Genomic DNA, 27060 nt, shown 5'->3' with positions numbered 1-27060 from the left:
CAACAAAAATAAATAAAAGCCTAATTTTACTTGATTTATTGAATCAGATTCTAATATCTGTTGCCCTTTGATTTCAATCCCTTCAATTTGATAAGCATTACCAGGTACCAATTACAGCCCAGGAGCAGGGACAGTGAAGACCAATGAAGACCATGGCTTTGTGTATGTGCCAGCAAAGCCATGGAGGCCATTTACCTGATGTGCTATTCCTACATAACCCTATACTGTATACTTTATGAATCAATAAGAAATTTACAATTTTTAATTATAAACCTGTGTTTTCTATCAAAATTACTTCTTGCGTGAATTTTGGGACACCCTATAAATGCCTGATTTGGCCCAAAGATAAATAAAGCAGAATTAAAAAAACTAAATCATTTTTTTAAAAATCAAAATGAGCTGCATCTTATATGGCTCAATCACACTATCAGTATCAATACTGATTATTCCAAAGGCTTAGGAATAGTGAAGAATTTCAAACAACTTTCTCAAGGCATGAATATTAAGATAAAAGCCATTTTAAAAACTCAGGCGTCAATAATCTATATCTAATCTAATAATAGACAAACATGGTAATTGACCGTACCTTCGCTACACCTCCCATTGGCTAATCAGCGAGATATGCAAATTAACCGCCAACAAATATGGCGATTAATTTGCATACGTAGGCACGAAGCAGCGGAGCGAAGACTGAAGACGGCTCTGGCCGGAGCAGCGCAGGCTTGAAGGCGGCTCTGGCCGGAGCAGCGAAGACTGAAGGCGGCTCCAGCCGGAGCGAAGGTCTGGGTCCTGGGTGCCAGAGGAAAACCGGTGCCAGCAGCCAGGGGAAGGGAAGGCCTATTGCATGAATCTTTTCGTGCAACAGGCCTCTAGTATATATATAAAAGTCTAAGCGACTGGTCGGTAACTATGATATGCAATGACCACCAGGGGGCAGATGCTCAATGCCAGAGCTGCCAAGCACAGCAACCTTGCAGTGTGCCCTCTTGCACTCCGGGACCCCTCGAGGGATATCGGACTGCCAGATTCAGCCTGATCCCTGCAGGCCAGGTTGAGGGACCCCACCTGCCAGAGGGGCCCCGCTCATTCTGCAGATGCCCTTCGAGCCCCTGCGCTGCCCCAGGTGCGGCCTGCTGGGGAGAAACCATGGGAGGTTGGCTCCAGGGCATGTCCTGCCGTCTTGCTTGCCCAGTCCTGACTGCTAGCCACCTTCTAATTACTAATTAATTTACTTTCAATGTGCACAAGGCCTCTAGTAGTTATATAAATGAGGTTAAGTTAAAGCTGACATAGACTTACAAAACAGATAAAATGTGAGTAGACATTATATAGTTTTAATGAATCCACTTCCTTTATTGCAGTAACCTCTGTACAAAGCAGCAACTGCAATACTCAATGTTAAAACATTAGAAAAGCATGTGTGACAGTTATTATACAATATTATCAAAATATTACATTTTCAAACTTAGTAAACATCCACCAGAGCGCAAATCTTTAAATTATTTCCATAGTCTTTAAAAATATGTAATATCAGAAAGTATATAAAAAGAATGTAAAAGAAAACCTAAAATACAAATGAAGTAATGTAACAAATAAATATCTGATTTAATTAACCATTAATAATCAGCGTAACACTACCATTCTCTCTAAACCCATTGAATTTTTACCTCTAGGAATAATGAATGCTCAAATGCCATTGCATAATTATTTATTTCCAAGTTACCACGAATGATTAGAAAAAAAAAAAAAGGCATTAAAATAATCAAATTCAGTATAAATAAAAGACTAGAATAGCTTTGACACTAGCTAGCATCTCTAAGAATTAATTATTGAATTTTATTAGCGCACTATATTAACCTTAAAAATTTTGACCTGGTGTCTAGTGTTAAGTAAAAGTAATGCACATTTTTAAAAAGTGAAAAGCTTCTTACATTATTTCACAGACAATATTACCCTCCCCCCATTATGCATATTTAGATATATTTTATGTACTTTATACACAATGTATGATGCATGACGTTTGGTTCCTGCAGTACAAATCACAATGATGTTTTCCTGAATGGGAAAAACTTGAAAAAAAAAAAAAAAAAGTAAGTGTACCTGTGTACAGTTCAAGATAGCAGCACTTAGTTCATGCCCTATTATCCATTTTAAAAATTCAAACATAAATAGTTTATTGACTAATCAGACATTTCTACCATTCTTACCCCCAAACACTATAAAACCTGCCATAAAAGCAACAATGTTGTGCGTTATAACAGAGGAAAAAATATTTTGGAAAAAAACAATTATTTCATTTTCTTAACATTCTGAATTCAAAATTATTATCAGATCTTCATTTTTATGTTAACTTAGTTCATACTTATGCAGCAAAAATACTGCACTGTTGACAACAATAATTTTATAATTTCTATCAAGATTTATTAAAACCTGCATAAGTTCTTCACCATTAAAACTTATACCAATGAACCCACAAACAGTACTTTAGATGAAATGTTCCCCATTTTCTATCTGAATGATAACTGTGTGAATTACATGCCCTTCAAATAACCACCTTTGTTCTCCAGGAAACCTGTCTCTTTCGATCTAATTTTGAACTTACGTTTACTCAAACAAAAACCATTTTAATCTAATGATTCTTGATCGTTTAAAATGCAAAAAAAAACCAACGTAAATGTCATTATATATACATATGCATCTGTGTATGTATATACATACACACACACACACACATACATATATGTAGATATAGATCCCTTGAAATGCTTTTAGGAAATCCTTCCTTGAATAAAAACTGAAAAACTTTACATTAATAATTGTATATAAAGCTTTTAATAACAGTACATACGCACTGTCATATTTGTACTAGTAGACTATGTCAAAACAGACATTTCAAAAGCACAATCTGGCAGTTTTTCTTAACACAAAAGTTTTAAAGTATTAAGAATGGATTAAATTTAAATGTTCAGAATAATCTGTTCAAACCTGAGTATATTAATTAAGACTAAGTGTACTTGACATTTGAATGAATTAAGCCTAAAAACATTTCACTAAGAAACCAGTGGTCCATTTAACCATTTGATGAAACATTATTTTAATGACTTGTAAAGGATGGTATAGTGAAATTCCATGTAGTGTTTGAAATATTCTATGAAATGGCAATGATTTTCCTCCAGAAAAATTATTTAGCATTTCTTAAAAGTCCCTCAGATTTAAAGAAAACTCTAAATTAGGACAAATCTCTTTTAATAAATACAATTGATTTTGAGAATTTCTGTCAAAAGAATAACTATATAATTTGTCTAAAGAATGACTATGTAATTTTTCAGCGGTATATAGAAGTACTAGATAAATCTCCAACCTTCCCTAACGTTTTAGTAATATTGAATGAAGATACAAATAAGAACCACTTAGAAGTTAAAAAAAAAAAAAAGATTTATTGGGCCTTTTCCCCCTAGGTCTACATTTATACATACTCATACAATCTAAACTTGGGGTCACTTTTTGGTTCCCATTTCCCCCCCCCATTAACTTGCCCTAACTCTCACCTTTAATATCTAACATAAACCTTTACAAAAATAATAGACAACATACAGTACTCAACACTAACTGGTCAATGGAAGAAAAGCAGTGTCCATTTTAAGGTAGAAGAGACTAGAAATAAAACTAATAGTTGAAGGCAAAGTTTGACATTCTATAAATTTATAAAAGAGGATATATGGATGAAATTTGGTTATTTTCAGAAGGCACCTCAAGGCTAAAGGCTTTTTGTATTTCTTTCATCAGTCAGAAAATAACATACTTTTATTGCTATTCAAGTAGCAAAGGAAAACTTTACTTCATGAGCTTTAGTCCAACAACAAGGAATCATCATTAAAATTGAGATACATTAATGACTAAAACTGAAGTCTCCATATACATGTCAATGGATCAACTTCCCTGTGTGCTTTCAAATTAATGAAATAGTGAAAGAAAAGTCACAGTTCGCCATTGTGATGTTAACGTGTCATTGAAGATTTCAGTTACTTCACTAGGCAATGCAGTACTGTCTGAAGGGCTGTCCACTGTGTAGAAAGTTTAAGAATAGAATGTAAGGACACTCTGATGATTCCCACGAACTAGGAGAATTGGTGGCAGGTCCTCAGACAAAGCTTCTAACCACGCCATGTAGAGAGCACTGGATACAGCACCTTTTCGTGCAACTGGGAGACTCCTGGTATCAAAAGGAGAAAGGAAATTCAGCAATGCATTTAAGTTGAGAAGAATAAAATGTAATAAAAATTAGATTATGTCAAAATATAGTAATTAAAAGTTACTATAGTTACAGCAGATAATATTAAGTGTGGGGAAATTCTGCATATAGTATAGCAACTACTATACTACCATAAAACTACTATTTTTTTTAAGTTCTAACAAAATATGTTTAAAAATTTCTTCCCACGAATAGCATAACCCATTTGGTATCTAACATTAAGCCCTAAATTTCCCTTTCTTCAGTAAGTATAGAATTCTTTTAAGAGAAGATGATGTTTCCATCTGATGGTAAAAGTGGAAACTAAAATAGATAAGTAAAATTCAAACAATTATTTCTAGATACTCATTTTTATCTTCTTGTCTCTCTGTGCTTTCACTTCTATTTGTCGATAGTAGTAGTAGCGGCCAATTGCTCTATAGTGTTTCTAGATTCTATGTTTTACCATCTTCCATTACAGATATATGATTACTGGCAAAACTTAATTTCTGATGTAATAATAAATGTTTATTGTTAATCAGAAGCACAATCCTTTGGTGTTAACTTTATTCAATCATTTGCCATGTTTTTGAAGGCCTGAGCTTTTCTCACCCATTTAAGAACCCAGGTTATAGGACAGAGGGAATTTGGGTTCAAGTTAATATCTAGCTAACCTGGTTCAGTGGAAGGAAAGCCAGAGTTAGCTCTATTCACTGCCAGGACAATGTGTCTATATGTAAAGTCTTGTGTGTGGGAACTTGGGGCAGGATTCAGACAGGAAATCATTTTAAAAATTTAATCCTCCAAGCAACTTTATTACAGTTAAACCTCATTTTTCAAAGTCTCCCATCTCAAACAATTTGGCTCTCGACCAAGTTGTTCACAGAAAAAATGTCTCAGTGGTAGAACCAAACTTCAGTTTTTAACCTGACAACCCTTTCTGCTGATACCTCAGCAAGACAAAAAGCGTCTCAAGGTAACAAAGGAGAGGATGCTTCCGTCGCTGGTGAAATCAATATTAGCACAATTTTGAAACATAAAGAGGCCATCAAGAGTTGCTAATGTTGCTAAGGTTGTGAAAGAAGCAATGATCACAGGTAATTGAAGAGGCAGAAAAACTGTTGTTGATTTGGATAAAGGAAAAGCAGTGAGCTAGTGACTGCATTTTGGAGGCAGTGATATATGAATAAGCAAAGATACACCGTTTTGACCTGAAAGACACCTCTGTAACAAGTGCTGAAGGCTTTTGATTCCTTTAAGGCTAGTAGGGGGCTTGTTCGATAAATTTAAGGAAATAAGTTTATAGACTAAACAGTACAATAGACATGCATTGTATTTGGGGGTCTGGAATGGATTAATTTAATTTACATTATTTCTAATGGGGAAAAATGATTCTGTTTGCGAACAAATCGCTTCTGGCACTGCCTTCTGTAATGAATTAAGTTTGAGAACCAAGGTGCCTGGGGTCCAAATTTGAATTTCAGGCCATCATACCCCATATGATTGATGGCAAAGTTAAACACAGTTAAAAGGTGGGAAAATTGCAAAATATACAATAATAAAAAATTACTTAGATTCATATAAGCTTAAGATTTTTCTTTCCTCCTACTTAATTTCTTCCCATATGCTTAGAGCAAAGTGTATTTTAAAAAGTTTGTTTTTCCTTCTTACAACTACTAGGTCATTATGAATGTTAAATAGATATGTACTTGTATAGAAATTAACCCTAATTGCATTATCATAAAAATTAATACCCAAGAAAATCTTAGTGCAGGTATTACTTACATGACAATGATACTAGCTGTGCTTGAATGTTCCTTTAATAATTCATTTAACCTAATCTGCCGGTATGTCTGAAATGAAACAAGACAAAGTCATGCCTAGACCATTTGAAAATTGGAATCTATCATAGTTCATAAAACTATAAGTAGACAAAAAGAAACCAAAATCAATTTTGGTAAATAAAAATCAGTTCCATAATTTTAAAAAATCATTCTTTACAAAGACCACATATAAATCCAACTTAAAGTAGATTTAATTTACACAACTGGGTCCTTCTGTAACAAACTACAGTTCTTGATACTTTTATGTCTTAGTATTTTTTAAAAATCACATGGAAGGTTAATGAAAAGTAAGCAGAAATAAAAAAGAATACCTTGGTCTTATAAAGTTCAAGTTCATTATCTGTTATTCGCCATGGTTCATCTTCTTTCATTTTATCTGCAATATCTTGTTCTTTATCATCTTCATGAAGTCTGTATGGCTCAATCATTTCATCAAAAGCTATAATACTTAAAAACAATGGAAAGAATACTGATAACCTTATTTTGAATTACTTAACAGTATGATCTTGAAACACAAAATTATAACTTAAGCAGTTATTGTTTTCCATCTATTGTGCTCCCCTCTATACCTTTAACCACTCTGATCTTTCTCATCTATCCCTGCTCCTATGTCTAACTCCCCACCCCAATAGAAGTAAATTTTCACCACAATGCCAGAATGATCCCTTTGAGCAGTAAGTCAAATTGTGTTATTCCTTTACTCAAAACACTCAAAGGCTTTCCCTTTCCCAGTTCAAATACCACTGAAGATAAGTAGTATAAGAAAAGGTACTAGAACATTTTGAAGGGAGGGACAGGAAGATACTAAACATTTAAGTAGATGGAGAATTAATCTCTGGATCCAAAAATACTTAATAGGACAGAAGATAATTAAAAGAACATGAACAGCATTCTAATCCTCTATGAATGTGAAAAACATTTTTCAGTATTGCAATATTGTGATTTATATAAGATATTTGGTCTTCATCTACAGTTCCTGGCTCACAGCTCCCCCAAACCCTGGGGATTTCCCAAGTGTTGAGAATTATAAAGGTGTGTTTTTTTAATTAATGAGATGATGTTTGGACCCAACCCAAGGGTGGGGCTGGTTGCCAGTTGAACCCACCTTGTGACTAGAGGTTTGGATCTTTCAGTTGTCTCCCCCTACAAACCTCCAGTGTCCCACAAAAAGGAAAGGGCTGGAGATTGAGTATAATTGCCAGTGACCAATGACTTAGTCAATCATGACTAATTTTTAACTAATTATGGAACTGATTTTTATTATACCAAAAGTTCAATCATGACTAAGTAATGAAGCTTCAGAAAAACTGGGAGGACAGCTCCTTGGTCCTTTTCCCTCTTTGTTGGAGACCAGAATGCTTCCAGGTGCCACCTTGCTGAGCCCCAAGCTCCACAAGGCCAGAAGCTCCTTTGTTGGGGACCTCATTCAATGTATCCCTTCATCTGATTGTTAATTTGTATCCTTTGTAATAAATTAGTAATCTAATGAGTAAATGGGTTTTCTTGAGTTCTGTGAGCCATTCTAGCAAACTGAAATTGGAGAGGGAAGTCATGTGAACCTCTGATTTATAGCTAGTCTGTCAGAAGTATAGGTAACAACCTGTGCTTGTGGCTGGAATCTAAAGTGGAGGGCAGCCCAGCTGGTGTGGTTCAGTGGTTGAGTTTTGACCTATGAACCAAAAATCGTGGTTCAATTCCTGGTCAGGGCATATGCCCCGGGGTTACGGGCTCAATCCCCAGTGTGGGGAGTGTAGGAGGTAGCTGATCAATGATTCTCTCTCATCATTGATGTTTCTCTATCCCTTCTTTTCTGAAATTAATAAAAACATATTTTAAAAATTAAAAAAATTAAGTGGAGGGCAGTTCTTGTGAGGCTGAGCCCTTTACCTGTGTAATTTGATTCTATCTTTGGGTAGATGGTGTCCTAATCGAGTTGAATTCTCGATACTCTGCTTCTGTCTGAGAATTGGTTGGTGTGTGAAGCCTCCACACATACATTGGAATTGAGTCCTTGAACACCCTTTTCAAGTATGTCTCATACAAAGCTCCTGGTTTTTATTGTTTTATAACAGGAAACAAATCTCTCCCTGATTACAATCTTACACAGTATAATCTTACTATTTTTTTTAAAGTGGATTCTTTACACCAACTTCATCATTTATTCAACGTTTATCTGAGAATTAAAATTCTGTCCAGTAATATACATATGATAACAACCATAATATTACCATCTTCAGATACACTATTCCACAAATCTTTTCATTCTTGAGAATTGTAAATGCACTTAGACTTTTCTATTTTAGTAATAAAAGAGTGTGAATAATTTCTATGTGGAGTAGGGACTGAGTGGTCATAATGAACGTGGGCATAAACAATGGAAATTTAAAGAACCATGTGGAATTTCTGTGGTATTAATGATTTTCAGAAATTTCTTATAAAGCGGTAATTGAATTCTCTGAAAATGGAAGGCCTTTAGACTTACTTTGAAATCTGCTATAAGCATGCCAACTCTCAGTGCTAAATTTAAAAAGTTATGTAACTAACAGCAGGCCAAAAGGCCATATATTAGTTTAAGTTGAATGATCTGTTACTGGAGTGTCTGAGTAGGTTATCCAAAAGTATCAGAAATTTGTACAAAGTAATTTATTCAATAACTTACTTTTCTTTCTTTGGTTTAGTATTAATATCTCCTAGGACCATTATATCAGAGAAGTCTATCCGAAACTTGCTAAGCAAAGTAGCCATCCTAAAACAAAAATAAATAGCACTTAGACACATTTCTATTCTATTTAGAGCTGAATCTATGTATCTGAAAAGCATGATTTATAGGAAAAATATCTATCACATACAAAACAAACCCATCTGAATTAATTTCCATTGTACATTAACAAAGTGGATCTAAAAAATTCCTTGAGAAGAGACTTCTGTTATTTTACATTTTCTGAATCTCACCCAGTAATGGACAGTGAAAGACATTAATAATGAAGTTTGAATACAACTAGTATTTTAAATTTAATTTTAGTGGAATTATATTAAGTATAAGGATTTCAATAAAAACTAGTTATTTGTTTAATTATTTTTGGATTATTCTTCCATCCATGTTGAATGCATATCTCAAAAGGTCCAAATATAACCTTTTGGACCAAACTGAAGTTATAACTGAGAGTAGGTTAAGTTCACAGTATTTGGGAGGGGTGGGGGATTGAACTTGGACAGGCATGGGATAGGAGCTCCAACAGCCTCTGGCTTTTCAGTAAATATCTTTTTGGAGGCAGAGTTGGCAATGAAGCCTTGGTGGCAACAATAGAAAAGTTGAAACATACAAACAGTAAAAGCAATGAACAAAACAGGATTTTATTCTTAATGAGTTTTACCCAGATGAGAAACAGGTTTAACTTTTTTAGTTATTTCTAATACTGCTTGCATAATTCACTATTTGAAATGAATAAACACTTAATTGAATTCTGGCATAAAATAAATATAACAGAAGCCCAGAATGTGATGAGTGGTATCAAGTATATTGTGATTCAGGAAGGAAATGTAACAACTAGTGGGGGACAAGGGAGAAAATTAGGGAAGGTGTAATGAAGAAGGTGGCAACTGTCCTGAACTTTAAAGGATGGAGTATTTTAACTGAGAAGTACAAAGCTATTAATAGTAGAGAGAGGAGAGTAAGCAAAGGAGTGAAAGTCTGAAACCATCTGCATTTTTAAAGCAGGTACAGAAATGTAAACTGAAGTATAAGGCAATTGGGGGACTAAGAGATAGCAATAGGGAATAGGAGGGTAGATTGTAAGGACTTTGATTGCCACATTTAGCATAGACCTTCTCTGTTATGTTACAGAGGAAAAGTTATGAAGTATTTTGGGCAGAGGAATCATGAGATCAAGCTCTGCTTTCCAAACCTGAAATTGGGAGCAATGTGCAAAATATATGCAAAACAGGTCAGAGACACCACAGGCACTTAGAGAAGCACTGAACCCAGAACCAGAACTGTGACAACACAGACAGGGAGTAGATGACAATGGCTGCACACTCTCCCCCGATTTAAAAAAAAGAGCTGCTTAACACTTTAATGCCATAAATATTAAATGTCAATATATTAAAATGTCAATATATTAAATGTCAATATATTAAATGTCAATATATTAAAAAATATTACATATCAGTAAAACAATCTACAACTTAAACGTAAAGACTAACTTAAAATTAAAGATGGTTTATTTGAGAATTTTCAGCTTCAGCATAGAATAGAGCAACTGACATCTTATGGATTGCCTATGGATTGTTCTATCAAATCTATATAGTAATAATAAAGTATTACAGATAAATGTCCTTCAATTTAAAGTAGACTTACGCTCTCCGGTCATGGTCTATTCTGTTTATTTTTCCACCAATGAATACTCTGATCTTACAATCTTTCCACTTTTTCTTGGTAGTCAGAAGGTAAGGTATCAATAAGGTCAAACCTGAATCATAAAAATAAATCATATACTAAGTACTAATTTCTTAAATAAAAACTTTTAATTCAATTTAGTCTCTAAAAACATGTTTACAACAACTCTGTAAAACTAAATTTTTCTTTCTATCCTTCCTTGATTCAGTCATAAAGCCATAAGGCAGGACTGAACTAGAAGGGAGACCCAGTGGAGTCAGGGCCCATGTGAGGAAGTCAGTGAAATGGGATTATGGCCTGGCAGAGTTGGGAGATTAGTCCCCAAAAGGACGAGGGAGGAAGGAGAATATTTGCTGAAGCTAATGGGAGCAACATTTCTCACTAAAATGAGAAACATAGAGGGAGAAGCTGGATTGAACCCTGCAGTGTTGGGCTGGAATTAGTTTTCACCCTGTAAGTATACATACAGACACTTCTATGTGTATTTCATAGATCTGTCCACTGAGAGGGCCTGGGAGCAATGACACCCTAATACCAACGAGCACATCTAATGCCCCGTTTTTGGTTCCTCAACACCACTCTCCACTAAAAGTAATCAGGGCTTCTTAGATAAAGGGTGGTTCAACGGATGCTGTAGGGAAGCACAAAACTGAGCCTGGAACTTCTTACTGTATTAGAAAACAAAGAGTGGTGGGGACATGCCACATGGACATAGCAGTCAGACTGAACAGGAAATCTGGGACAATTTGAATATCAAAACAAATAATGAGAATGACAAATCATATCCCAGTGAATAAAATAGGAATCCATGGGAAGAAATAATAGGACTGGAAAATTATCATCTGGCAACCACAAACAAACCATAACAACAATAAATTCAGGCAGAAATATCAATGGATACTAAAGATGGTGGTAACAGTTGCAGTAACAATAGTATATTTACATAGTCTCAAAGTAACTCCTCATCCCCCAAATGCCTGCAATTATAAAAGGGGAAAACAGTAACTCTTCAGTGTATAACCCTGGTGAAAACCACCTTACTCCATAGTCAAAGCTAACTTCACCAGTGATGTTACAAAGCAACAGCATGTGCCACCTGATGAGATATAGACAGAAGAGCACAGCATCACTTGTGATATTTCTGCTAAAAATAAATAACTTGAAAATAATTATGGTGAAACATCAAATAGCACTCCAAATTAAGTGACATTCTATAAAATATTTGGTCTATAATATTTTTTTAAATATTAAGGTTATGAAGCTCAAAGAAAGACCTAGCAACTCCCAAATTAAAGGACAATGAAGAGAGATGACAACTAAGTGCAACACCTGATTCCGAAATTAATCCTGTTGCTTTTGGGAATGTTGGCTAAACTGGAATGTGGTCTATGAGTAAGGAATACATGCCAATTTTTAGTACTAGTCCCACAACTTCAGTAAATTTAAAACTGTTAAAAAAATGTATTAACAACCTTACCTCCATCATCAAAAAGCCACCAGACATCAATAGTATTCTTTCCTTGTTTTTTCTGAAACTGTGTACTAGCTTCAAGAAGCTTTTGGTCAGCTACATTTAAAGGCACAGCAGGGCCTTTGGATTCTAAAGGATTAAGCAGAAAAAGAAGATGTAAGGAAGCTAAATATTAAAGTCCCTTTTGCTGCATTCCTACAATTTCCTAACTTTTACATATTTCGCAGATAGTAGTATATGGTATCAATCATAAGCTTTCAGTTGTTTATAATTTAAACATACAATTAAGATGGCTAGAGATAAACACATCTTCACAACAGTTAAACTCATTTAGACCATCTTGCCTAATTTCCAATATTTTGAAGCATTCTGAATAAAAGAGAATCATAAATATCAATCAAGAAAATTGTAACTGCTGGATTTTGATTTTTGAAAAGATGTTTTAGGCTAACTGGACAAATTAAGTTTATGCCTTTTCTTTTGTAGTCTAGTTTTTAAACCATTTAAAGCTCAAAAAAATTTTTTAAATAAAATGTTATATGAAAGACAGAAATGGAAGACATACCAATACAATCTTACAATTATCACAGCGAAACCTTAGTCTAAGGAAAAAAAACTCATTTTTATCTAGCATTTGTCCCATTAATATGTGATACCCAATTATAAAGCCATATAACCATCACATCTTTCTTTAAACCACAGAAAGATGGTGGGAACTCCCTGGAAGGGCACCCATATGCTGCACGTTGAAAGAGCAATATACCAAGGGAGTTCCCATTTATATTCCCAGTAAATTAAAAAAAAGAAATCAACACTGGCTCTGTGAGTAAGCAAATGACTATTGTGAAACTCCTAGACCAAATTTTTAAAGTAAAAATCCATAGGAGGAAATCTGATCACGTTTGCAGAATGCCTATCATTCACTTTTCATGCTGCCACGATGTATGCAAACATGACGAATGATTTGCATGATGAAGTAATATGGCTACCAAACCACACTGCTCCATAACTCTCACCTCTATCTCCTTCTCATAAAATTCATGTACGTTGACATGACAGTGTATCTCCCAAACGCAGCAGGACTGTGAGAAATATTGTAATTTTTGAAATGAAAAATATATTAGTATCAAAATTAAGGACTTGGCTGGTACCACTGATGGTAAAGAATGCAGTGACACTGTGAATAAACCTATTTCAGTGTCTCTACTTATCATCTAAACCATGCAGTTAAAATTAAAAAATTAATACTGACTTTCAGGGTTTGAATATTTCAGAAATGCTATGATGACTTAGAAGGATTTATATTTGATATATCACCTTTTCCTGGGATGATTTAACGCTTTAATTAGACTAATGATAATTTTTCTAATCTGCATTTAATAAGTAACTGTAACATCACCTCACCATGAAAATAAAAACTAAGATAAAAAAGAAAATAATAAATAAGAGTTAATAGTATGAAAAAGGGGTTAAAATAAAATGATGAAAAATGCCTGCCTTTTTTCAACAGTGGTTGAGTTGGAGTCTTGCCATCCTCTTCCTCATCTAGATTATGTTTAAAAAACACAAAATATAAGTTAATTGCCTTTATATTAATAAAATAATGAAAATGTAAATAGAGCACATTTATAAACAAAACATAGTATGAAGAAACAGTCTGACAAATAATCAAGACTGAAGATCAATATTTTCTGCACTAAGTGTTCAGGATTTAAAAAAGCAAACATTTTAGACCTCTCCAATGGGGCTACTGATTAACACCCCTAAAATTTTATTCCTCTACAACTGACCAAAACTTTAGCAGAATTTTTAAACTTTTATGCTTGAAATCAGATGACAAGATGTTGAACTATGGCTAATAGAGTAGGAATACGACATTAAAAAATTGATGTTCCAGATAACACATAAACTTTTATCATTATGCAAATGACTGAAAAGTAATTTTGGAAACACTTAAGGGATATTTGGTATTTGTTCAAATCATTTGCCACTTGAAATATTAAGGAATTTGATCAGCCAGAGTCTCTTGGTTTATATAAAATGCCAGGTTATACAGGAGAGCGATTTTTTTTCAAATACATAAAGTTGTATATATGCATATGCAAGTATGTCTGCATATACTTGTCCGTTGACATTTAAATACCTATAAATGTTTTCCTGGAGTTAACAGTTTTCCTAATCTCTCTCTCTCTTCTTTTTTATTTATTTTTTTTAAATATAAGCTTGCATTATTTGTTTAAGGCACATAAAACTCCCAACTTGGTCAGGGAAGAGTACACTGCAGTGGGCTCTTGAGCCAGACTCCCAGCATTCCAGTATTACCACTGACCCCTTTCCTGGCTGTGACTTAACTCCTCACTTTCCTCAGTTGTAAAGAGGATGAACAATACCTACCTCTTAATGTTATTATATTGCAAACATTAATGCACTTAAGGCAGTGCTTAGCACAAAATAAAAGGGTGCTCCTTTTGTTCTTTTGAATACTCAATAATCAAGGCAGAAATATCAAATATCTACGACTACATAATAACCATACCAGAATGTTTATAATTCTGAAGACTTTTAAAACTGTATAAACTTTTCTATGATTTCTATAATTTTGAAAATAATTGGAAAAATAGGAAAATAAACACAAAAAATATTAATGCTATTTTTGAATGCTAATTTCTTACGCCTGTTATGGAACAAGAAACATTTCAATTATTTTAATTTCTTAGTATTAAATATTGTTCCTATAGATATTTGATATTATCTGTCTTTGAAGATAAAAAACATAAATATAACTATGGACATTCTGTATTCATTTCAGAGAGCTCAGAAAATCAAGGAAATATTGACATTTTGATTTAAACTAAATTAAAATTATTTACATTTTTATAACAAGAAGATAAATAGAAATATACTGACCCAGTTTCCTACTTCATAAAAATAATGATTCATAAGATTATGACACATTAATGAGCTAATGTATGGATAACATCTATTAAATTGTGGAAGGCACAAAGTAGATGCTTGATAAATATTACTTCTTCCCCTTCCATCATAGTTTTATCTATTAATTCCTAACAGATTCTGTAAAGGAAAGGATTTGTTTTAGGCAAGAGAAAAGGACAAATGAAAAGTAAGAGGAAATGAAAGAATGAATACCATAAACTAAAAATAAATGCAGGAACATAAGAACAGTGCTGTCATAATCAGTTTATAGAGTTTTGAGATGAAAAAGAAAAAATTATAATCCCAAGCCAGCAAAGAACTGAAAGGGACAATGGGTCTCAACTAAGCTCTCAACTACCATTCTCTAAGCAAACAGATAAATAAGGAGGAAATAAATAAATGCATGCTTCTAAATCTAGAAATGATCAATTTTCTGAGACAGGAACTATCCAATGTTATCAATTTCAGACAAAGAATGGCAATTATTTTACAGAAATAAAAAATATGATATGGTTTGATGATTTACAGTGCAGATTTTTCTTGTTGCATGTCAACTGGGAATAGGACAGATGGAGATACTAAACTAAACAGAGGTAGGAGAGTGAGGGTGGGAGAGTAAGATTTGGAAGTCATCTCTCTTTCTTTCTCATAAACATTACATATAGATTTGTGGATGAAATTATCTGAAAGTCTCATGAAACCTGGAAATTGTTTTGTGGCTTAGAGCACATAAGTTACCAGTGGTATTATGTCTGTAATTATGGCTGAATAGTTCAGCACCCAAATAACAAATAGCTTGTTTCTTCAGAAAGACTAAATTAAGAAGTAAAATTGCACTTGATTTTTTATTTCATTGTTTTACCTAAACTTCAGATGCAGAAGTAGAAATATTCTGAATATATCAACACATAAATAAAAGCCTTGGCATTTAAATACCTTGATTTACTAAAAAGAATAAAAAAGGTTAATCAATTACATAAACTTAATTTCTTTCAATATTATCACATGCTTATAATAGGTACATCACTCTAAAACAGTGGTTCTCAACCTTCCTAATGCCGCGACCCTTTAATACAGTTCCTCGTGGTGACCCCAATTTCATTGTTACAAATTGAACATAATTAAAGCATAATGATTAATCACAAAAACAATATGTAATTATATATGTGGTGTCTGATGGTCTTATGTGACTCCTGTGAAAACGTCATTCTACCCCCAAAGGGGTCGCGACCCACAGGTTGAGAACTGCTGCTCTAAAATTATGTTTCTTTACAAGTTCAGATTTAACCAAGGCTTCAAATTAAAATGTTTTCTTTAAAGCAAGTATAAATAAAAACATACAAGAGCATATTAGTAGGTAATTAATTAGTATAGTTTCTGTTCTGTGATCCACTTTAATGCCTTATAAATTAATTATTTTGTAGATAGTTTTTTTTTTGTCTAATGTTTTACATATGTCTCCCTCTTCCCCAATTTGCCCTCCCCCACCCCCCAGCCATTCCCACTCCAGGCAAGCCCCCACCATCCCAGTGTCTGTGTCCATTGGTTATACCAGTGGTCGGCAAACTCATTAGTCAACAGAGCCAAATATCAACAGTACAATGATTGAAATTTCTTTTGAGAGCCAAATTTTTTAAACTTAAACTATATAGGTAGGTACATTGTTATTAACTTAATTAGGGTACTCCTAAGGCTTAGGAAGAGCCACACTCAAGGGGCAAAAGAGCCGCAGTTTGCCGACCATGGGGTTATACTAATATGCATGCATACAAGTCCTTTGGTTGCTCTCTAACCTCCCCCCCACAACTCATTTGTCTCTGGATCTATTCTTGTTCATCTGTAGATAGTTTTGAAAGCCATAAATTTTGAGCAACTAGAAATGAAAAGTAAAAATTTGAGGACAGGTTACCTTATTAGCTATGTTACGTAATAAAGCTATTTCTCTCCAAATTAAAACATTACCATTAATGAAATTTCTTGTTTGAATAAAAATTACCTTTATGTGTAACGGTTTTTTCACCAGATGGTTTGGAAGTATCTAAATCTGATTTCTTACTATACTCCATGCTTAGTACCACATCCTTGACACCAGGAGATTTCTCTTGTGACGACAATAATTCTTCTGTAGATATGAAAGTATTTAAAATATGATCTAAACCTTATTTTAAACATTAAGGAAAGCATGATGGTATAATATCAATTAAATGACCATTTCAAGCAAAGTTTATTACAAAATCCTATATAATAAAAGGGTAATATGCAAATTGACCCTAACAGCAGAACCACTGGGAATGACTGGTCACTATGGCACACACTGACCACCAGGGGGCAGATGCTCAATGCAGGAGCTGCCCCCTGGTGGTCAGTGCTCTCCCACAGGGGGAGCTCTGCTCAACCACAAGCCAGGCTGACGGCTGACGGCTGCCAGCACAGTAGTGGTGGTGGGAGCCTCTCCTGCCTCCTCAGCAGCACTAAGGATGTCTGACTGCAGCTTAGGCCTGTCCCCGCTGGCAAGTGGACATCCCCTGCGTGCTCCCAGGCTGCCAGAAGGATGTCTGACTGCCAGCTTAGGCCCGTTCCCCCAGGGAGCAGGCCTAAGCCAGCAGGTGGACATCCTCCGAGGGGTCCCTGACTGCGTGAGGGCACAGGCCAGATGAGGGACCCCCCGCCCCCCCCCCCCCCCCCCCCGCCGAGTGCACAAATTTTTGTGCATCGGGCCTCTAGTAAGTTTATAATAAGTGATTTCTGATTTAAACAAATGTGCTAATCTGTTTTGAAATGACTATTCACTTCAATATCTTGAGCCACAACTAAGTGTCATACATCTGAATTAAGTGCAGGGGAATCAGTAATGAATGAGATTCATGAAACGCAAGAATCTGGCAGACAAAAGAATGATGTATGGAAATGTGAGTCAACTCTACTCTCAAAGTCATTTACACAAGTGAAAAATGTAAAATGTGACAGATGTTCATATATAATGTAAGAGGACAGACAACACTGAAAAATTACAGCCATAACTACAAAGCCAAACTAGGGAATAGAGTCCTTTACCAAACTCATTGTAAAAGCACTATTTCTTCATTTTCTGTTTTTTTGGGAAGAGTTAGGAATTATTTAACTTCCACCATAAAAATATTTTCATGAAGATAAACATAATATGAATTTGATCAATCTATCCATAATCCTCATCACTGATTTGTGCATTAAGAGAAATAACAGTAGAAACTATGTGAGCTTCTGTGTAGGCACTGCTAAAAGCTTCACAGGCCTTACATCCTTTTTAATCTTCACAATGACCCTATGAAGTAATTATGTTTTAACAGATGAGAAAACTGAGGCTTGGATGTCAATACATTTGCCCAGACTACAAAACTACCTAGAAAAAAATACTGGGATTTCTAAAGCAGATATGACTCTGTTCTTTAATCCTTGTGCTAAGTCAAATACCTGTCTTCAAATCTTAATGATGAATAACAAGGATTTCAAAACAATTTTCATGATTGAAAACACATAAAAATACTTTCAAGTTCCAATATTCAAAATCTCAGTAAATTATAGAATTATGTAATTTATTGGCCAAACTGTGATATTTTTGAATGAAAGGGGACACTACAAATAATTATGCAGAGTTAACCTTAAACCTAAATTACTCTCAGAGCAAGTAAGAATTAAAGTATTATGTTGCAAGGCGTACTCTAGATAGAGTAAGAAAGTGCATTTTCAGCAAGCCATACTTTAGTGTTATATGGATAAAGATCTTAAAGCATTCCTTTCGGGAATGCACAATATACTTAAAATGGTGGAGGGAGTGGGAAGAATAAAACAGTTTAAATTATCGTTAGAAACAGATGACAAAAGTTCATTATGTCTCTCAGCTATTTAGGCTTTAGTTAATTTGGATGATTTGGTTATTCAGTTGATAATGGTAAAATATTAGGTATGCAAATTTTCTTAAGCTTTTAATATTTTTTTAAATCATTAGAGGCTATGGAATTTTCCATAGTTTAAAAGTTTGCAATAGCTAATATTATACCATAACTGGTTTCAATGTTCACTTTTTCAAAAATGGTTGGTTTGTTTTATAAATGCTTTGAAAATTATATTGTTGGAGAAGAGATTGGTGGGTGTCAGAGTTTAAGGATGGGGAGCGAGGAAGAATATGGTGAAAGCTATATAGGGGTAGAACAAGGGAGATCTTTGTGGTGATGGAACAGTTCTGTATCTTGATTATGGTGCTGATTACATAAATCAAAATATGTGATACATACCACAAAGTACACATGTGTGTGCATGTATAGAACTACAGATATATAAGATGTTACCATTGGGAGAAATTTGTAAAAATATCCTATATAATAAAACGCTAATATGCAAATCGACCGAACAGCAGAACGAAGGATATGAATGAAGGGTACACAAGACCTCTCTACATTTTTATAATTTCTTGTGTACCTATAATTATTTCAGAATAAAATGATTTAAAAATGATTTCTAGGTCTTTTCCGGAGTTTAGTTTTTCACTATTAATGTGCCTCTATATATAAAGCATGACTTTCATAAACATGATCATGTCTAACAATTTAGCACTCATTAATTTTGTTTTTCTCCAACAATTTTATTTATTATTAGAGGCCCAGTGCATGAAATTTATGCATTGGTAGGGTCCCTAGCGGCTGCCAGCTACTGGCCAGGTACTCCCTCCCATCCCCCGGCCGCCTGCCGCCACTGCTGGCCAGGGCCTTCCTTCCTTCCCCCAGCTTGCCCACCCACTGGTCAAACTCCCAGAAGAACTCTGGTCAAGGGGACAATTTGCATAGTATGCTTTTATTATATAGGATACTAGAGGTCCGGTGCATGACATTTGTGCACTGAGAAGGAGGGAGGGATGTCCCTCAGCCTGGGAGCGGGCCTAAGCTGACAGTAGGACATCCCCCGAGGGGTCCTTAGCGCTGCTGCGGAGGTGAGAGAGGCTCCTACCACTGCCACTGCACTCACCAACCGTGAGCCCGACTCTGGCTGAGTGGCACTCCCCTTGGAGTGCACTGACCACCAGGGGGTAGCTCCTGCATTGAGCATCTGCCCCCTGGTAGTCGTGTGTCATAGCAACCAGTTGTTCTGCCATTTGGCCAATGTACATATTAGGGTTTTATTACATAGGCTATTTTTACAAATTTGGCTGATTTAGAATCATTACTAATGTTTGTTTTTCTTAAACTGATGATGTGGATTGAATTTTATTCTCTAATCACTAGCCATCATCCAGGTTAGTATAATGAATAAAAAAGCACAAACTTTGGTGGAGCCAAACATGTGACCTTTTTTTGTTGTTTTTTTTTGTTTGTTTCTATATGTTTTTATTGATTTCTGAGAGATGAAGGGAGTGGGAGAGACAGATAGAAATATTACCGATGAGAATCATCAATTGGCTGTATTCTGCACACCCCCTACTGGAGATCAAGCCCACAACCCAGCCATTTGCCCTGACAGGAATCAAACCATGACCTCCTGGTTCATGGGTTGACTCAAATTGCTGAGCCACACTGGCAGGGCCAGATCTGATCTTAAAATGCCATTCACAACAGATGGTAAATATTAAAATTATTGAAGGACTTGTAAGACTTATAATTTTCTAACAAAGTAATTTATATATTTAAAATAAAAAATTATTTCAAAGAAGATTTACCTTGTCCTTGAAGATGAGATATATCCAGACCCTCTTTTAGGCGAATAACCACTACTCCGTATTGTATGTCAAAGGCATCACTATAATAGGAAAAATATAAAAAAAATTTGTCCCTCCTCTATAAAATGAAGGCAATAATTGAAGGTCTTTAAAATTACTTTCAGCTTTAACATTTGATTCTTTAATATGCTTAAAATATTATGGTGAGAGCCAAGATAGTTTCAAATACTATACCATTCCTTTTCCCTTTTTCTGTAATGCCTCTAAAACTATTTACATGAAGATCTTTATAATACTGATAATCTACTTAAAGCAGCTATTTAAAGCAGTAACTATTTTTATCCTATTAGAAACAAGCTAAAATTATGGAGTCCAACCATTATTTAATTTAAACGTAAACCCCTAAAGTCAAGAGAAATACATGAAGACAAAGATGGATTTTATTACTGAGAATGAGATCATATTGTAGAGGATGAAAGGATCATTTCTCAAAGGAGAAAGGGTATTTTTAAGTAATTTACAATTTTTTACAAAACTAGTTTTAAAAAGTACTAAGATTTTATGCACATTTGCAGACATGTATTCAAAAGTCGTTTTGATTTTTTTAAACACAAATGTATATAATATACATTAAACCTTTGTACACAACTCTAAAACCAGACTTTAATTCTATAAACTTCGTTAACACCATAAATCACATAAACCCAAGTTCTCTTCAGATCTACTAAAAAAGTTCGAAATTGCAAAACTTCAGGTTGTTCCACTGAGGGGCAATCGGCTTACAGTAGGAGAATCCTGGGTTACAATAAAGTATAAACCCAAAGCCAAAGGGCACTTACACATGTGTGACAAACCAGCAAAGCTCTCATTTTACGAAAAGCATGTAACAATTACTTGGGAAATCTTATTCATTGTATACTGTATTATTTTTTTTATCGTCTACTTTACATAATCAATAGAGATTTTAAAAGTAAAGTATGAGATCTGCCTACTTCCTCATTGTTTTAAGGCATCTGTGAAGACAAAACTATCCTATGTGATACAGGCAAATAATTATGTGCTTTTATCTATAGATATAAAAGGCATTCCAGTAAGGGAAATAAAAAATAACATGAACAGAGTAAAATCAGAAAGACAAAGTAACAAAACAAACACTAGAAAACCTCTAACAGAGAAGTTAAAATGATGTAAATAAAAACTTAGCCAACTGGTAAAGATCATTGGAAATAGCACTAACCGTGAATAGTGAACTCTGAACTTATACTTTAAGGGGTGGAAAAGCAAAACATATTAGTACATTTTAAAAAAGAACTCATGGACAACAGTGTGGTGATTGCTTGGGAGAGGGGGATGAAAGAAGTGGATGAGGGCATGGGGGGATAAATGGTGATGGATGGAGATTTGACTTGGGGTGATGAACACAATACAGTGTACAGATGAAGTGTTATAGAATCATGCACCTGAAACCTGTATAATTATGTTAACCAGTGTCACCCCAATAAGTTAAAAAAAGATAAATAACAAAGAAGAAAAGTAAATAACCTAATAGATGAACCAAATAATTAACAGCAAAATTTGAGTGGGAAACAAATCTAAGCTCTGAGGTTGATATCAGTGATGAAATGCCTTCCTCAGCATCAGATATTATAATGACACTAGAGGCCCGGTGCACAAAATTCATGCACTGGTGAGGGGTGTCCCTCAGCCCAGCCTGCACCCTTTCCAATCTGGGACCCCTCGGGGGATGTCCGACTGCTGATCAGACATCCCTCTCACAATCTGGGACTGCTGGCTCCCAATCGCTCACCTGCCTGCCTGCCTGATCACCCCCTAACTGCTCCTCTGCCAGCCTGATTGACGCCTAACTGTTCCCCTGCCAGCCCGATCGCCCCCAACTGCCACCCCGCCGGTCCAATCGCCCCCAACAGCCCTCCCCTGCAGGCCTGGTCCCCCCCAAACTGCCCTTCCCTGCAAGCCCAGTCACCCCTAACTGCCCTCCCCTGCAGGCCTGGTTGCCTCCAACTGCCCTCCCCTGCCTGCCATCTTGTGGCCACATGGGGGCGGCCATCTTGTGTGTCTTTTTTTTGTTTGTTTTGTTTTTTTTAAATATATTTTATTGATTTTTTACAGAGAGGAAGGGAGAGAGATAGAGAGTTAGAAACATCGATGAGAGAGAAACATCGATCAGCTGCCTCCTGCACATCTCCTACTGGGGATATGCCCGCAACCCAGGTACATGCCCTTGACCAGAATCGAACCTGGGACCTTTCAGTCCGCAGGCCGACGCTCTATCCACTGAGCCAAACCGGTTTCGGCCCATCTTGTGTGTTTAAGTGATGGTCAATTTGCATACTGGTCATGACTAATCAGCATACCAGGGCTAATTAGCATACCCCTCTCTTATTATATAGGATAACTTAAAAGGGGATGGGTCTGACAACATTCAGGAACTCTGCTCGACAATAGCTGTAGGGATGTGAAAAAGCCAACTAACTTAAATGGGAAGTCAAATTATATGCGCGCGCGCGTATGTGTGATTACACACACACACACACACACACACACACACAAGATTTCCCCAAAAAAATGTATACACACCTTAGCTGATAGTTCACTTTTGCAAAGTAAATGTTTTTTTTTTTAATAAACAAGTGGGGGGTGGGGAGGTTGGGGGTTAATGGGGGGATGAGGACACATTTGTAATACCTTAACCAATAAAGAAATTAAAAAAAATAAAAAATAAACACTGCCTTTATAATTATTCAAATGGTGTGTGTACATTTTTTTGGGACACCCTATATGTGTATGAATGTTCATGTCTATAAAAAGACAAAGAAAAGATCAGTCAAAATGTTTCATTAATAGATCAATTCAAAACCCAGGTAAGCATGTGATTCTTTTCATTCTTATGCTTCTACTAGAGACTATTATGAAAAACAGGCTTCAAAAATCAGTGCAAGCTTTCAAAATTAACATTTTCTGAACCAAGTTATTGAATTAAAAGGATACTTACTGGAATACGTTTATATACATATCCACTTCCCTCATATCTGCTTGCAACCAATCTTTCTTAAATCCAAGGACAAGTGTGTTTGGTTTCATACGCCCAAGACCAGCAGCCTAAAATGAACGAAAAATACAACTTTAAAGATATACTTAGTCTTTTATAAAAATCATAGTAACAGTTTTCTCAGTTACATATTTTGAAAACTAAAACCTATAAGCAAAAGACTAAATGCATTGTTGGTTACAGTTCTGAATCACATCAACACTAAATGCCCCAAAAGCCAATGAAGCACTCCTTTTGTAAGATTTTAAAATTTGATTCCCAGGGTGTGTGTGTGTATGTGTGTGTGTGTGTGTGTGTGTGTTATTGTAAAAAATTAAAACATTTTGCCATTTTAACCATTTTACAATGTATAATTTGTTGACATTAATTATATTCACAATGTTGTACAACTAACCCCACCACCTACTTCCAAAACAATCACATCAGAAATTCTGTAACTATTAAGCAATAATCGCTCATTCTCACCTCCCTCCAGACCTGGTAACATTGCCTTTAGTCTCTATGAATTTGCTTATCCTAGATATTTCCTATAAGTGGAAATATCAATGTATAGTGCCTGAACTATACAGCAAGAGCATCACATGGAAACTTTTTGGAAATGCTAATTCTTGGGTCTTACCCCAGACCTACTGAAATCATTTCAAAGGTGGGGCCTAGCAGTGTGTGTTTTAACAAGTCTACTAGGTGATTCTCATGCATAATGAAGTTTAAGAACCATTGCTCTAAGAAAATATTTTCTTTCATAACATTTATTAAATATATAAGTAGTTATCAAAATATTCCTATAAACCAGGGGTCCTCAAACTTTTTAAACAGGGGGCCAGTTCACTGTCCCTCAGACCGTTGGAGGGCCGGACTATAATTTAAAAAAAAACTATGAACAAATTCCTATGCACACTGCACATATCTTATTTTGAAGTAAACAAAACAAAATGGGAACAAATACAATATTTGTATTTGCATGTGGCCCGTGGGCCGTAGTTTGAGGACCCCTGCTATAAACTGTACAAAAGCAAGCAAGATTTACCCACTAGAACCAACTTTATGAACAGGAGTCACATTCTACTTGAAATATTTACATATTTTGCACACAAAGGTGAATAAAATAATAAATAATCATGTACCCACTGCCTAGCTTAAAAAAATAAACATTACAAACACTCATCAAGTGTCCCATGTATCATTCTCATGCCCCCTTTTATTTTCACTATGTATTCCATTATTTAGACACACATACGTATATATTTTAAATTTATATATTTAAAAGTTTATATCTTAAAATTATTCATATAACTTGCAGTTTTTCCTTCATACTTTTTCACGTTTATTTTTGTTGATATATATAACTCCTTTTACCATTATATAGAATTCCATTGTATTATTACACCACAATTTAATTTTGTGATTGATAACTGAAGGCTGGTTTCTTCTTTATTTTTTTTCTTCCACTATCACAAATGATGTTTGTAAGAAGTTTCAGATAGCCTTTTTCACATGTTAATTTTTCTCTAAGGTATACACTTAAGAATGGAATGTCCTAGGGTACCCATGTCCTAGGACAGTGATGGCGAACCTTTTGAGCTCGGCGTGTCAGCATTTTGAAAAACCCTAACTTAACTCTGATGCCATGTCACATATAGAAATTTTTTGATATTTGCAACCATACTAAAACAAATACTTATATTTTTGATATTTATTTTATATATTTAAATGCCATTTAACAAAGAAAAATCAACCAAAAAAATGAGTTTGCGTGTCACCTCTGACACGCGTGTCATAGGTTCGCCATCACTGTCCTAGGATATCCACACTTTGAAATTTGCAGGACATTGCCAAGTTGCTGTACAAAGTAATTGTCCAATCTACCACACAGTTCAACGATTCCAATTTCTCTACACAATTTTTAACACTTGGCAGACTTAATTTTGGTCACTCTGATGGGTATGCAGTTTTAATTTTTATTTCTATCATTTAGGTTTCCTCTTCACCTTGTATCTTTTGCTTCCTTTTTTCTCTTACTAACTTACTAGTGGCCCGGTGCACGAATTTGTGCACATTGAAAGGAAATTAATTAGAAGAAATATTTTAATATCGCTATTCGCCCTTTCTCTATAATAGAAGTGTCAACCAAATTCACGATCAACAATGACAGACTGAAACACATGCATGCAGTTGGCACCAGGGAGAGCTTTATATATATATAAAGATAAATTTGCTTAATTAGAACTGCTTTCTGATTTAGCTAAACTTTTTCCAGCCGAATGAAGCACCCCAACTTCTCTTTCAGGTAATTGTCAGCAACACAGCAGTAAACATCAACATGAAGCAGATTATTATTATAGATGCAGATTATTATTATAGATGCAGATACAAAAGGTAAAATATTTAACTCCAGCAGTATTTGACTATATTCTGCACAGTGAGAAAACCTGAAGTCATTTTCAAGGTTCACCATTTCTTCTTTTCAGTCGGGTCAAGTTTCTAAGCTTTCTAAATCTCCATTTTCCAGCTAATGAAAAGAAAATAGGATTCGACTGAGTTTCCTACTCCAGGACTTCTGTGAGGATCAAATGAGATGAGACGTAGGAAAACACTTCACAGACATTTGGTTAAAGTGTAAAATGTTTCCGCCTGGCTATAAAGCCAGTCGTGTTCCTGGGCTGAACAAACTCCAAGGAGGCTAGTCGATAGAGAAAGGAAGCCGGGCGTTGCTACGTGATGTCATTACCTGGTGCCCACAGCCACCATTTCTGGGCTGGGCTGGGCTGTGGGCCACATTTTGTGCCATGGGGTCTCGGCAGTGTGGGCTGAGATTTGGTGTTGCTCCGGGGTGATGGCAGGGCCTGTGTCTCACTTGGGGGAAGCTGAGTATTGCTTTGTGGGAGCCAGGTCTGCGGTGCTGTTCTCTGTAAATGGCCAGTGCACATCACGGCAGCCCCTGCATTGAGCATCTGCCCTGTGGTGGTCAGTGCGCATCATAGCAACCAGTCAGACGGTCGGACACTTAGCATACTGGGATTTTATATATGTAGATAGTATTGCTTTATACATGGTGGACAAAAGTAGGTTTACAGTTGTTCGTTTGGAAAATATAATATGATAGTTAGCAAATAATAATACAAGTACTTGTAACTGTAAACCCACCCTGTATATTCTGATCTATCTCTGGTGTGTGGCTTCCTTTTTTTCGTTTTCATTATAAGCAGGAAAGCATTGTCTCATTTTTTAAAAAGTCTTCCCTATATTTTCTTTTAAAAGTTTTTAAAAATTGCCTTTCATACAGGTCTTTAATCCATGGATAATCAATTGTCCCAGCTGATCCTTTCAATGCCACCTCGGTCAAATATTAAATTTCCTAAATGGGTGGCTCTATTTCTTCTGTTTTCTGTCCTTGCTACTTCAACACCACAGTGTCTTAATTACTATAG

The 27060-nt window shown here is 35.3% G+C and overlaps 1 protein-coding gene across 9 annotated transcripts in view; it reads right to left on the bottom strand.

The window, feature by feature from the left end:
* Positions 1-1329: 1329 nt before the first annotated feature.
* The window catches only part of SLC12A2 (solute carrier family 12 member 2), a 94741-nt gene continuing 69010 nt past the window's right edge, over positions 1330-27060 (bottom strand). The window contains exons 18-27 of one of the 9 annotated variants that reach the window (XM_036310934.1): positions 23576-23682; positions 20563-20642; positions 16873-16998; positions 13440-13487; positions 11949-12071; positions 10433-10544; positions 8735-8821; positions 6387-6522; positions 6017-6084; positions 1330-4213 (exon numbers count right to left, since the gene is read on the bottom strand). In XM_036310934.1, coding sequence (XP_036166827.1) covers positions 4078-4213; positions 6017-6084; positions 6387-6522; positions 8735-8821; positions 10433-10544; positions 11949-12071; positions 13440-13487; positions 16873-16998; positions 20563-20642; positions 23576-23682 — 1023 coding nt within the window. In that variant the 3' untranslated portion in view covers positions 1330-4077. Of the gene's footprint in view, positions 4214-6016; positions 6085-6386; positions 6523-8734; positions 8822-10432; positions 10545-11948; positions 12072-13439; positions 13488-14849; positions 15015-16872; positions 16999-20562; positions 20643-23575; positions 23683-27060 lie in introns of those variants that run through there. The other 8 variants (XM_036310938.1, XM_036310936.1, XM_036310935.1 and 5 more) reach the window with 8 other exon arrangements.

This window comes from Myotis myotis, unplaced genomic scaffold (assembly GCF_014108235.1).
Source record: "Myotis myotis isolate mMyoMyo1 unplaced genomic scaffold, mMyoMyo1.p scaffold_m19_p_5, whole genome shotgun sequence".
Lineage (NCBI taxonomy): Eukaryota > Metazoa > Chordata > Mammalia > Chiroptera > Vespertilionidae > Myotis > Myotis myotis.
The sequence above is the reverse complement of the archived record's forward strand: the minus strand, read 5'-3'. Positions and strand labels throughout refer to the sequence as shown.